Below are 12141 nucleotides of genomic sequence, written 5' to 3' on the forward strand. Positions count from 1 at the left end.
CGAATACGAATTAACAGTAAGCAGATTGATAAATTAACAACTGGATATATTCAAACAAAGAAATCAAAGAATCAAGTGGAATATATATCACTACTAAAAAAGTTTTTCCCACACAAACAAACCAAAAGTAGGAAGTATCTCAAATACGCACCAATTCAGCCCAGCCTTAGGCGAGGCAAAGAAACAGCTGAAAAAAGATCTGAAGCAGATAAGGAAAAAAGGTGGATTAAAAAAAAAAGAGTCGTTGATGAAGAGAAGACGCCAACGTTATCGTAATTGGCTAAAGTCATTCAATCACATACGATCTCAAGAACAAGCCGAACTGATGCTCCGTCTATTAATACAAAAAGATAGCTGTAACATCTGGCAAATTATAAATACTGGCAAATTGAAGTAGTCAGACGCACTAGCGAATGGAGTGAATGCAACCAGTTGGGTAAACCACTTTACAACAGTATTCAATGACCAGGAAAGTGGGAAGTTAATTGATCCATGGGTCGAAGCAGAAAGATGGAATGTGATCGAAACCGTAGAAGACATCGAATTAGCAATTCAGAAACTGACAAGCAGCCGGACCAGATGGCATTTCAAATTTAATACTCAAAGCACATATAGAAAACTGGGCGAAATTCATCAAAACACTATTTGAGCATATTGCAATGACAAAAAAGATACCTGCATCTTGGACAAGCGCAGTTCCAATTTTTAAAAAAGGAAATTGTGCCGATCCAGAGACCTATCGCCCCATTGCGCTGCTAGATACCATGGGAAAAATCTTTGCTACATTCCTCCAAAAAAAAAATTGTTCAATGGGCGGATCGGATAACGCATTAATATCAGATAACAGACAAACAGGCTTTACAAAAGGCGGAGTGGAATTGAATCTAGTGATATTGAATATAGCCAAACTGAATGCATTAAAACAAAAGAAGAGGCTATTTTTGGCATTCGTTGATTTAAAACAAGCTTTGACAGCATCAACCGCCAACTCCTCTGGAACAAACTAAAAAACTGGGGCTGTCCAAATGAACTATTGGCTCCACTAATGGCACTTTATGCAAATACTAGCATTTGTGTACGTTTAAACAGGGAAGGTGATCTAACAGATGAAATATTAACTACAAAGGGCGTGAAACAAGGCTGTCCCTTAGCGGCTCTATTGTTTAAACTGTTTATTGCCAATCTCCCAGCTGTACTAAGACAAACAAGGTGTTTTCCGCCAAAAGTAAATGGAAACCAGATAAGCCATATAATATATGCTGATGACATAGTATTACTAGACAGCACGGAAATTGGACTCCAAAGACTGCTGCCCTCTTTACAAGCATATCTATCAGCAAATCACATGACAATAAATGTAAAGAAGTCGCAAGTCATTGCACTGGGTCCAGAAACAAACATCAAGGGTAAAACATTTACGTGGAAAATAAACAATGAAGCCCTGTGTAAAGCAGATACAACTAGATATCTGGGAGTAGTGTTCAATAGCTCGATAAGAGACTGGAGCTGGACAAACGAAGTAACTTCGCGAATGAAAATCCTAGCCCTACAAGGAGCAAAACTACACGCTACCTATGGGAAATTTTCATTACTACCACTAATCACCTTCTACTCCCAAAAAGTGGTTCCAATATTATGTTTTGGCAGCGAAAAAAGTTGGAATATTAACGCAAACTTTTGGTCCCAAGTAGAAGGCAAATTCTGGCGCAAAGCTCTCAAACTACCACAATGTACCCCAATGGTGGGAATCCGCAATGAGCTTGGGCTTAACTCTTTGTACTCGGTAGTTCTATGGAAGTCAATATGTTTGCTCCGTAAAATTAAGATAACACCAGGAGCAAAACCATATTTGATCCTAAATAACAAGAGTCAAGATCCGTCCGCAGAATTGCTAAACAGCTGGGAAGAGAAACTGTTGTCTACTCTAGAAGCGGCAGACATAAATATGCCAATGGTAATGAATACTCCGCAATTGGCAAAAGTCAAGTTCAACCAATGGAACTGGATCATAAATACCAATATGAGAGTCGCATTGTCTATGAATATTGATCCAGGTATGTCTTCAACAAAAGTAGGAGTCCTACCTAAGTATCTTAGCAGATTTCCATCACAATACCATACAAACCAATTCTTAAGACTGCGACTCAATCTTTACCACACTCGAGAACTTGATGAAAAGGAAAGATCCAGCGACAACAAGTGACATCTGTCGCTATTGTTTGACAGAGATCGAATCATTGAAACATCTGATAATTGAATGCCCAAAGATTGCCAACCAGCGTTCACAACACTTATCGTGCTTTGCGCCAAAGAATGGAAACATGGCTGAATGGTGGAGCTATGTAATATCAGGGATTAACACCAATTTGACATGCACGCTCATTAATTTTGTTGAAATGATACTCCCATGGCAAAGAAAGCTGAGTGGTAGTGAGACGTGAAGTATCAAATTCAAGCAGGGGGAGCTGATGAAGAAAACTAAATAGTGAATTTGAAAACTCTTAATGATGAGTTGAGTGGTACTTTGACGACTGGAAGAGATAAACTGTGGTGGAAAGGCAAACAGGAGGAGAATTGATGGCCATGCTCTTGCCTTGTAGTTTTTCCATCACATCGCTGGTTGTCCTATTTCTTGCTCCCCTTTAAGAAACTGGAATGTAGTGATGAAAACTGTGACAAAAAATGTTTGTTTATTTTTTCAAACTAAAGTCAATAAATTAAAAAAAAAAAAAAGATATAACTTCTGCACCAGGACTCAAAAAGAGGAAGAGTCCATTGAAGAATATGTGTCTGCATTACGAAAATTGGTTCAGACCTGCCGTTTTGGCACAGGCATTACGTTGGATGAACTCATAAGAGATCAAATAATCATACATACTAAAGATACTTTAATTCAAGATAGACTACGGATGGTGGGAAATCCATAATTACCGGAAGCAATCGCCATAGCAAAGAGAGTCGAGCATACGCAGTTATGCTCGAAGGAAATGAACAAGAAACTGGAGTTGGGTCAAATTCAAAGGATAGGACAGAGTTCGAGCAAACCCACTCTAGAACAGGGAGAGCAGACTACAGTGAGTGTAGTAAAAGCCAGATTTGAAAAAGAGAACGTGGATGAGTCGATCAGAAGAAATTATAAGTCTAGGGAACAAGACCACAAGGAAATCAGAAGTAGTTGGAGGAAACCTTGGGCCAAGAATGATACTAGGTCCATGCCACAAAGTAGAGACAAGGATAAATGTTTCAAGTGTGGCAGATTTGGACATTATGCAAATTCAAAGAACTGTCCAGCCATTAACCAAAGATTTTCCAACTGCGGAATAAGAGGACATTTTGCGGTGGTGTGTAGGAACAGAAAGAATGAGTCAGTAGTACAGGATGTGGAAGATTCTGAAGAAGAAAGGGTGGTTGTTGTTCGAACATCGACTGGAAGTGAGTTAAAGTGCCCACGTTGCGAGATAGTGCTGGAAAATTACAAGTTTACTGTGAGAGTAGATAGCTGCTCGCCTTACACCAGGATCACAAATGGCACATTAGGAAGGTTGATACAGGAAGGTCTCAGAGCAAAAGTATTACCACCCGACATTCATAATCCCAGAGGATTTGAAGGTTCGACAATACAAATCATTGGTTGGTTTAGAGGTATGGTTCAGTTCAAGGACCGAAGAGCAGAAATAAAAGTGTATGTGGCAAGGAAAGGTGTGAATGTTCTTGGTTGGGGAGACCAGGCGGCATTTAAGATAAGACTGGATCCATGCGAGAGAGAACCAGTTTTGGCCATAAGACACTTTGGAAATCTTGAAGTGAATAAAACTGACAAGGGTACGAGAGAACCATCTCAAAGTGGTTTAGGGTTGTTAAAAAAATTACTCTCACAGGATTGTGATGGAGAAAGGAGCGAGACCAGTGGTGCACAGTAAAGCGAGGCCTACTCCCTTTGCATTGACGGATAGAGTCGAACAAGAATTGGACAGATTAGAGAAAGAGGATGTCAATGAAAAGATTGATTCATCACAATGGGTGAGCCCCATTGTAGTAGCAGTGAAGAAGAATGGAAAACTAAGGATTTCTGTAGATCTCAAGGAAGTGAACAAAAATATCGTAGTGGACATTTATCCTTTGCCCATCATTTCAGACATGTTGAATTGCATAGAAGGGGTAGACACATTTACAACCATAGATTTACCGAGTGCATACCATCAAATCAGGCTTACCGAGGATTGCAGAGATTTTACTGCGTTCATCACACCGTTTGGATTACATAGATATAAAAGAATGCCATTTGGATTGGCCTCAGCAGCTGCTGTGTTTCAAAGAGCAATGACAAGTCCTGAAAGGGGTAAAAGGGACTTTGGTTTATCAGGACGACATCATAGTGTACGGGAAAGGGGAAAAGGTGCATGATAAACGGTTGCAGATGGTTTTGTCCAGGTTGAGTGAAAGAGGTTTGAAAATAGAGATGAGCAAATGAAAATTTAAGAAACAGGAAGTGGAGTACTTAGGGCATGTGGTCAATGGAAAGGGGTACAAACCGAAGATGGAGGTGATGAAGGCCATTAGAGAAGCCCCAAGTCCCAAGTGTAAAGAAGAACTCAGGTCATTTTGATGATTGTGTGAATACTACAATAATTTTGTACAAAACTTTGCCAGTCTTACAGAACCAATGAGAAGATTGCTCAAGAGAGATGTTGGGTTTTTGTGGAATGAGTGCGAGGAGTCAGCTAAGAGTATTAAAAGATGTATTTGTGACTCTATAGAATTAGGAGGATTCATGTTTGGCAGACGAACCCGAGTGATGGTGGATGCAAGTGGGGTTGGCTTAGGGGCAGTAGTGTCACACATTTCTGAGTGTGGTAGTGAGAAGATCATATGTTATGCATCAAGGGTGATAACTGAAGTAGAAAGTAGGTATTCAGTGATTGAAAGAGAAATGTTGGCATGTGTGTGGGCTGTGAATTATTTCCGCAAGTATCTATGGGGTAGCAAGTTTGAAGTAGGTACTGATCATAAGCCATTGGTAGAGGTACTGTCAATGCGTGGAATGAATAGGGCATCGCCTAGATTAGCCAAATTAAGTTTAAAACTTCAAGACTATCATTTTGACGTGGTTTATGTTCCAGGAAAAAGGAATCAGGTGGCTGATTTCCTTTCTAGGTTGCCGGTGCCTGTGATGATGGATGATGTTGATCTCAGTGATGAGTTTGAAGGGGTAGCTGTTTTGGAAATGACCACAAAAGAAAAGTGGATGGAAGAAGTTCAGAGTGATGGAGTATTAAGCAAAGTCACTGAATACACCAGAAAAGGGTGGCCTGAAAAGAAGTTGTTGGAAGAAGGATGTCTTCAATTTTGGGAGGTTAGAGATGAGTACACTGTGGAGGATGGGTTGTTGCTGAGAGGGGATACATTGATACCGCCCGGAGTTTACGTGAAAGATTGAGAAAGCACATTTTGGACACCAAGGCTCATTGGGCACGAAACAGAATGTTAGAGACAAATATTGATGGCCTGGGGTTCATTTGATGGTAGAAAGACATTTGGGATGTTGCTAGCCATGTCAGAATTGTGACAAGAGCTTTAAAGTGGTCAAAACAGAGCCTATTAAGATTCACAGAACAGCCATGGGAACAAATTGGCATTGATATTGTGGGGCCTTATGATAATGTGGCAGAGGAGAGAAAGTTTCTTATTGTTATGGTTGATTATTGTTCTAGGTGGATGGAAGTAAAGTTGGTGAATTGGATAGACTCCTTTGAAGTCATTAAATTCATGGAACAGGTCTTCAGAAGAGAAGGGTACCCAAAGGTGGTCATCAGTGACAATGGTACGCAGCTTAGAAGCAAAGAAATGAGTGAGTTTGCTAAGAGTGTAGGGATTGAATGGAGATATTCTGCGAATTATCATCCCCAAACTAATGGATTAGTTGAGAGATGTAATCGAGTGTTGGTGGAGACCGTGGAGCAGGCCTTGAAAAATAACATGTCGGTGGAGAAAGCATTACAGGAGCAGTTTGGAGCAGGAGGATATCAGTTAGGTATGACAATGGTAAATCACCGTTTGAACTTATGAGGGGTAGAGAACCCAATACCGTGTTAAATCCTGTATGGGTGGTTCATAGGAAAATGAAGATCAATGAGGACAAGGATGTGAGGGATGAGAGAAGAGTCATGACAAATGTCAAACCTGGTGATTTTGTCAGGATAAGAAAAGGAAGAGTAGTGAAAAAAGGAGAGTCTAAATATTCAAACCCTGTAAAGGCCAAGGAGGTGTTCAGGAATGCAGTTAGAGTTCAAGATGGTTCAGTTTGGACCTTAGATCGCGTGAGCAAATGGAGGTGGCAGGGTGGAACGTTGATGAGTGAGAAAAGGGTGAGAAAGGCGTGTGAGTTATTTGATGAGGCAGAAAGAGAAGATGGGTTAAGAAGGATTGGTCAAAATGAGATGAGCTCAGGAGTGAGGGTGAGTGTAATAGGAAATAGCGTATGCCACGAGTTACCTCAAGCAGGTGGTAGAGTCAGAAAACCACCAACATGGTCCAAGGAAGGTTTATGTGATGAAGTAGTGCAGGATGAGTTCACTGTTTTACTCTTAGTTCAGAGTTCAAAGTTTTTTTTTTGTCTCATTTAAATTTATGTTCGCATTTCAATGTTTTGGTTGTCTTACTGAAAATGTGGGTTTAGCGTTGTAATAATTATATTTCATTGTTTTATTTTGTAAAAGGGGGGGTAATGTATTCTAGTGAGCACGTGCCTGTGCTCATGTTATTATATAGTGATGTTTACCTGGCGCTTTCTCTGCAGTGTGTATGGAATGTTTGGGTTGGAATGGATGTGAGTGTGTGAGAATGTGTGTCAGTTGGTAGAGCCCTGAGAGAGGCGAGGTTGGATGGCGGAGAGAGCGCTGTGCTGCAATTAAAATAAACAAGGTTAAAGCAGACTAACATTTTTGTTTGGACTCCTTTTAAATTGCTACAGTTTTTGGGTGAGGTCAGAACGTATGGAGGGAGACCAAGAGACCAAAGGGAGGTTGGAAGGTGGAGCGGAGAGCTGAGGAATTTTTATTGTTGCTGGAGGTTATTACAGTTGAGGTCTTCAATTATGACAGTGAGTGGTACCAAGTTAGGAAGAGTGAAGCTGTGAGTGGAACAGTGGTTGCGTGAGCGAATGTACTAGGGAATGGAGGAAAGAGGGATGTATGATGGAGAAAGAGAGACTGGGAGGGGAGAAGGGGAAGGAAGAGGAAGGTGGTAGAAGGGGCGCACAGAGGAGAGGGGGAGAAGTAGTGTGGAGGAGAGATAAGAGCTGAGAAAAGACCTGTGAGGGGCGGTGAAGAGAGCAAAAGTGAGAGGGGCCCCAAGAGAAGAGAGGGAAGTGAAGAAGGGAGAGTCAAACATAGAAAAAGCAGAGAGGGGAACAAGCGAGTGTGAGACAGAAAGGAACAGTGTAATTGGCTTTTGCAAAAATAACCTCCATTTTGGATCACCCCTCGCAGAGATTTCTAGATTAGGGAGCCTCTAGGAAGCCCTTGGGATGGAGCGAGTCAGGGAAGGCCACAGCCTTTAAGCCCTCACCAAAAAGGTAGACTAAGCTGTAGAGGGGAGGGGTTACCCGTCAGAACTATTAAAAATTAATTCCAGATTAAGGGGAGCCTGGGCTAGGATTAAGGGAGCCCACAGAAGGTCTAGAGAGAGGGGGGATGCCCTATAGTCTGACACTCCCCTTTGTCTTGTTAAAATAAAGACCCTTGAATCATCCTTTGGAGTGTGGGAAATTGTGGAGTCATCTGTGACATGTGCAAAGGGTATCAAAGCATTCATGTGCATACATTAGGCATGAAGGTTGTTAAGTGAAAGGGGTTCACATAACTGATCTTCACCAGTTTATACTTTTATTAGAAGATTTCTTACACTAAGCACAGAAGTGCTAAAATGTCTCTATGGTGGTTCTAGTAAACCCTAGTCAAGTCTCATTGAATGGCAAACATATTTGGCACTATTTTTGCAATATTCCCAAAAGGGATCCCCAAAACTCGAATGTTCACACAGCACATCTGTTGACAATAGTATTCCTAGAGGATTATTTTAATATACACTAATTGGCCAAACATGAATCAAAGTTTAATGAATCTTATCAGTCAAATTAAATTCCTGCACAGCGTTTGTACTCTTCCAATGGAATTGCCATAAAATACCTGTATATTGCATTCAAATCCCTAGAAGGTATACTTAATGGCCAACAAGCATAGTGAAATGTCTCTTTCTCCAAATGTTGTTACACCTGAAATGGCCAGAGCAGGTTTTGAAATTCACATTTATTGGACCAATACAATTCCTAGAATGCCATTTTAATTTCTCAATGAAATTACTGGATTATTACAGGCTAGATTGAAAGTGATTTTGAAACTGTATGTTGTATGCTTCATTAATAAAACTAGGTGCAATAAAATGTTTGGAATGTATCATCACAAGTAGAAGAATTTAGTGACACTGAAGGGCACTGGCGATAAGACTGATCTACTCTGATATATTTCAAATCCATAACTGCTGCAGGAGTGGGCACCTATCCAAGTCCTTTGAAACACCGTTATCAGAGTAAAAAAAAGTAACAGTGATGAATTTAGAATTTTCTTTGCAAAACTAAAAGAGCTAACCGGTCAAGAAACCAGAATACCCTGTATAATTTGTTAAAATGGAGTAGTGAATTAACTGAGAACCAGTTAAAAACCACCTTTCTTTGAAAGTGTCAATGGAAGGTTCCCACTTCCAACAACAATATATCTTAAGCTTCGGCTACTTGGGTGTTAATTGCTGGAACCTCCGGCAATTTGAGCTGCAACATGCCAGCAATGTATCAATGCTTAGAGGAGTGTGCACCCAGAGGGAGACGTGCTTGCTTCGAAAGCTCCTCCCTTACCTGCTCTCTTTCAGATTGCCGCCGCTCCTCTTCCCTCCTTATTGCCTGCATGTCTTCGATGCGCCTTTGTTGTTCTTTCTCTTGCTGCTTTCTCTGTTCTCGCTCCCGCCTTTGTTGCTGGGGAAAGGAAGAAAAGACATGGTGGCTATCATTTGAGTTTTATCCTACACACTGGAGTTTCAAAAATGGTTTTTCGGTTCTCTCCATAAAATCAAATGAGAGCAGGCTTCCCACTCAACTCATCTCTAACTGCACAATATGCTTGCAATTTACAAATCAGGTGTGGTTTAAGGTGATACTACTTGCATAAAAAAATCTCCATGCTTGTCACCATAGGAAACTAGAATTGTGATATTTAATTATTGACAAAACATTGCATTGATGCAAGTACTAAACGGTGGTGGGAGGGGGGGGGGGGGCTAAGCAGGCCAGGAGCATATTAAAATACATATCCGCATGAACACGCCTGCAAACCACACAGATCAGCCTGAGATTTCTCTTTCCTATTTCCACTTATTTCACTGCAGTCAATACAACTGACATCAGAGAGACACCCTAGGATTTAGAGCTAGGGGTTCTAAGAGCAAGATATGAAAACTACAAACAAATGTAATGACAGCTCTTGGACAGCCAAGTAACTTTCCTCAAATCACTTGTTACTGCACTCATATACCAATGTGCTCTCTGGCCACCAGTCGCTAGGGATCGCAGTTTACAACATCTTCTCTCAAGTTTGTTTTTCATCAACAGAAAAGTATTACTACAGAATAGCATGGTGGTGCTGCCCCAAAGTATTACACATTTGGGCACAATGCACACATGAAATTAGACGGAAAACATTCCGGAAAAGTACACATAAACGGGAGTTCTCCATCAGAAACGTAATAGGTTACTCACCTGCCGTTATAACCTTTGTACTCTTAGTTTTAGTCCCCGAAATTCAGAATATGTGGTTACACTGCCACTTAAAGGAGAGAACCCAACAAACTGTGCCAATGCTGTGTGCTATGTCACAGTCGAGGGAAACCACAGACAACTTGAAACCACAACACAAACAGTCACAGATGAACTCAACAACACGCAAACCCGCAGATGAAATTCAAAGGGTTCTTTTGGTTTCCAAATAGCCTACTAGCTGTCCCTTTCCTCATTCAGCAAGAGATGGGCAATCCCACCCTAAACCAGGTGTCACTCAACCCCGGATTGGTACTGGTTATCGGTAACCCCCTAATATCTATCAAAACTGTCTATCGATGTAGGCCTAAAGGCAAACGTCTTCTCTAGCAGGACTTCCTCAGAAAACAATTTAAATGACACATATCCAGGATGCCAGCTATATAGTGCCTTCCAATCACTCTGTGGCACTATTTCTTCATAACGCGCGTAATACCAACAAGTGGTTTCTAAGCGTGGGATCGCAATTCGAACCGGTGTTGCGCTGCGTTGTCTTGCTTCCAAGACAAACGCCTTGACCCTGAGCTTTCCTTCCTACCCAACTCAACTGTGAACCCCGGAAATAAGATAATTATTACTTCCAACACCAGACAAATGTCATGGGTTTTGCTGCAATAAATTGTTTCCCCTTGTGTCACAGAGAGGACATCGTTCGACAAACAAGCCAGAACAGGGAGTGTTGTTAACATAGGGTATTATTACTAAACATGAACAGTGTCAGCCAAAATAAACAAATTGTGCCTTAATTAAACTGAACGTTGCCGGTATGATTCCTCTCCTTGGTGGGGTAGTGCTCTGGGTAAAGTTAACCAAAGAAAATGGGTTTAGTGAAAGTAAAGTGTTCCAACAAATGTCATGTCAGTACTCTGAGTCCAGGGGATGGATATTTCCCAGCAAATCCACACATTGCTTGGATGTTCATAGTCCAGGGTTTAGAGGTGTTCCCATACACTAATTTTCATAGTTCTTGGGGTATTCTCTCATTAGCTCTCAGGTGTTATCCATGTACTTGGAACGGATGGAAGGATTCTGTAGGTGAGCCTGTGAGTGGCACACCTTCCAAGATGGACTGGAGCCAGAGGTTGACAGGAGTCTACCCTACAGTTGGGAGAAGGTTTACAAGGTCCCTTACTCTCTCCTTCTGTCAGGGTTTAGCTCCTTCAGTCACTTGGTCTAATCTCTCTCCTCCCCAGAGACTGGACACAAGCCACCACAAATCCATGTCCGTTTACTCGAATACCAATCTCCTAGTCCTCTAACATTCCCCCACCCCACTCCTATCTCATCCTTTACTTTCCCCCTTTACTTCTTTTTGTCACCTACTTTTCTGCCTTCATTTTAATCTCCTTCACTTCCTTTAATACTGTCTCCTCCCACTCTGCTTCACTTTCCTCTATCATCTGTTCTTTCCTTAGCCATTCCATAAATATTGTTTCTTGCAATAGCCATTTATTCTTCACTCCAACGCTTTGGTTCCCTCTCTCACACCTCTTAAAATAGCCCAAATTCCTTCCAACTCTCCCATATTCTTCACCCCTTTGGGCACTTCCATTATCGCAATTATGATTTCACCAATTGACTCCTTTCTCTCCCAATTTCGCCACTCCTCCATGCCCCTTCTTCGTCCCTATGGGTACTTTCCTCAAAGCCAGAATTGTTCTTCATTTCACCCAAATTTCTCTGACTTTTTGGACCTTCCTTTCCTCCAGCTTCCTGTTTCCTCCTTACCCTAGCCTTCTTGGTCTCTCCCGCAACCTCCTTGCAACTGCTAACCCAGAGTCAATAGGCTCTTTTCCAGTTTCCCGCTCTCCATGCTGATGGGCTCAGCTCAAGTCTCCTGCCTTCATCTCCTTTTCCAGCTTCTTCTCTTCCTCACTCCTGCTAGAACCGAAGGAGCTATTCCTCATAACACGTAACTGAGCCCCTGAGGTTTTATAGGGTCCTTTTCCATAGGGAACTTTGGAATCTTGGTTCTCAGGGCCTGGAGCACAGCTGTGAGAACTACATCCGTCATATTGGAGTTCTTTAAGCTGATGGCCGACTATCTCAGCAATATTTTGCTCTACCTCAGGTCCACCTCTTGGTTTAAATGTATTCTAAAGCAGATGTCCCATTCCCAAGCCAATAAACTGGTTGAAGCATGCTTACTTCTTACAAGGATCATACTGGGGGCGCTGTGGAGCAGCCAAACAAGATGGCTGCTGTGAGAAATCAGAGGGTATATCACCCGCTAGCCCCCAGGGATCGCTATCTCTCTCTCTCAGGTGGCCAGGGCACAG

The 12141-nt window shown here is 41.7% G+C and overlaps 1 protein-coding gene across 8 annotated transcripts in view; it reads right to left on the bottom strand.

The window, feature by feature from the left end:
* Positions 1-12141, bottom strand: part of MINK1 (misshapen like kinase 1) — a 2066166-nt gene that overhangs the window by 729302 nt on the left and 1324723 nt on the right. For all 8 annotated transcript variants that reach the window (XM_069644001.1, XM_069644014.1, XM_069644008.1 and 5 more), the window contains exon 13: positions 8909-9025. In XM_069644001.1, the coding sequence (XP_069500102.1) occupies positions 8909-9025 (117 nt within the window). The remainder of the gene's footprint in view (positions 1-8908; positions 9026-12141) is intronic.

The sequence above is a fragment of the Ambystoma mexicanum genome, chromosome 1p (assembly GCF_040938575.1).
Source record: "Ambystoma mexicanum isolate Mex_15411 chromosome 1p, UKY_AmexF1_1, whole genome shotgun sequence".
NCBI lineage: Eukaryota > Metazoa > Chordata > Amphibia > Caudata > Ambystomatidae > Ambystoma > Ambystoma mexicanum.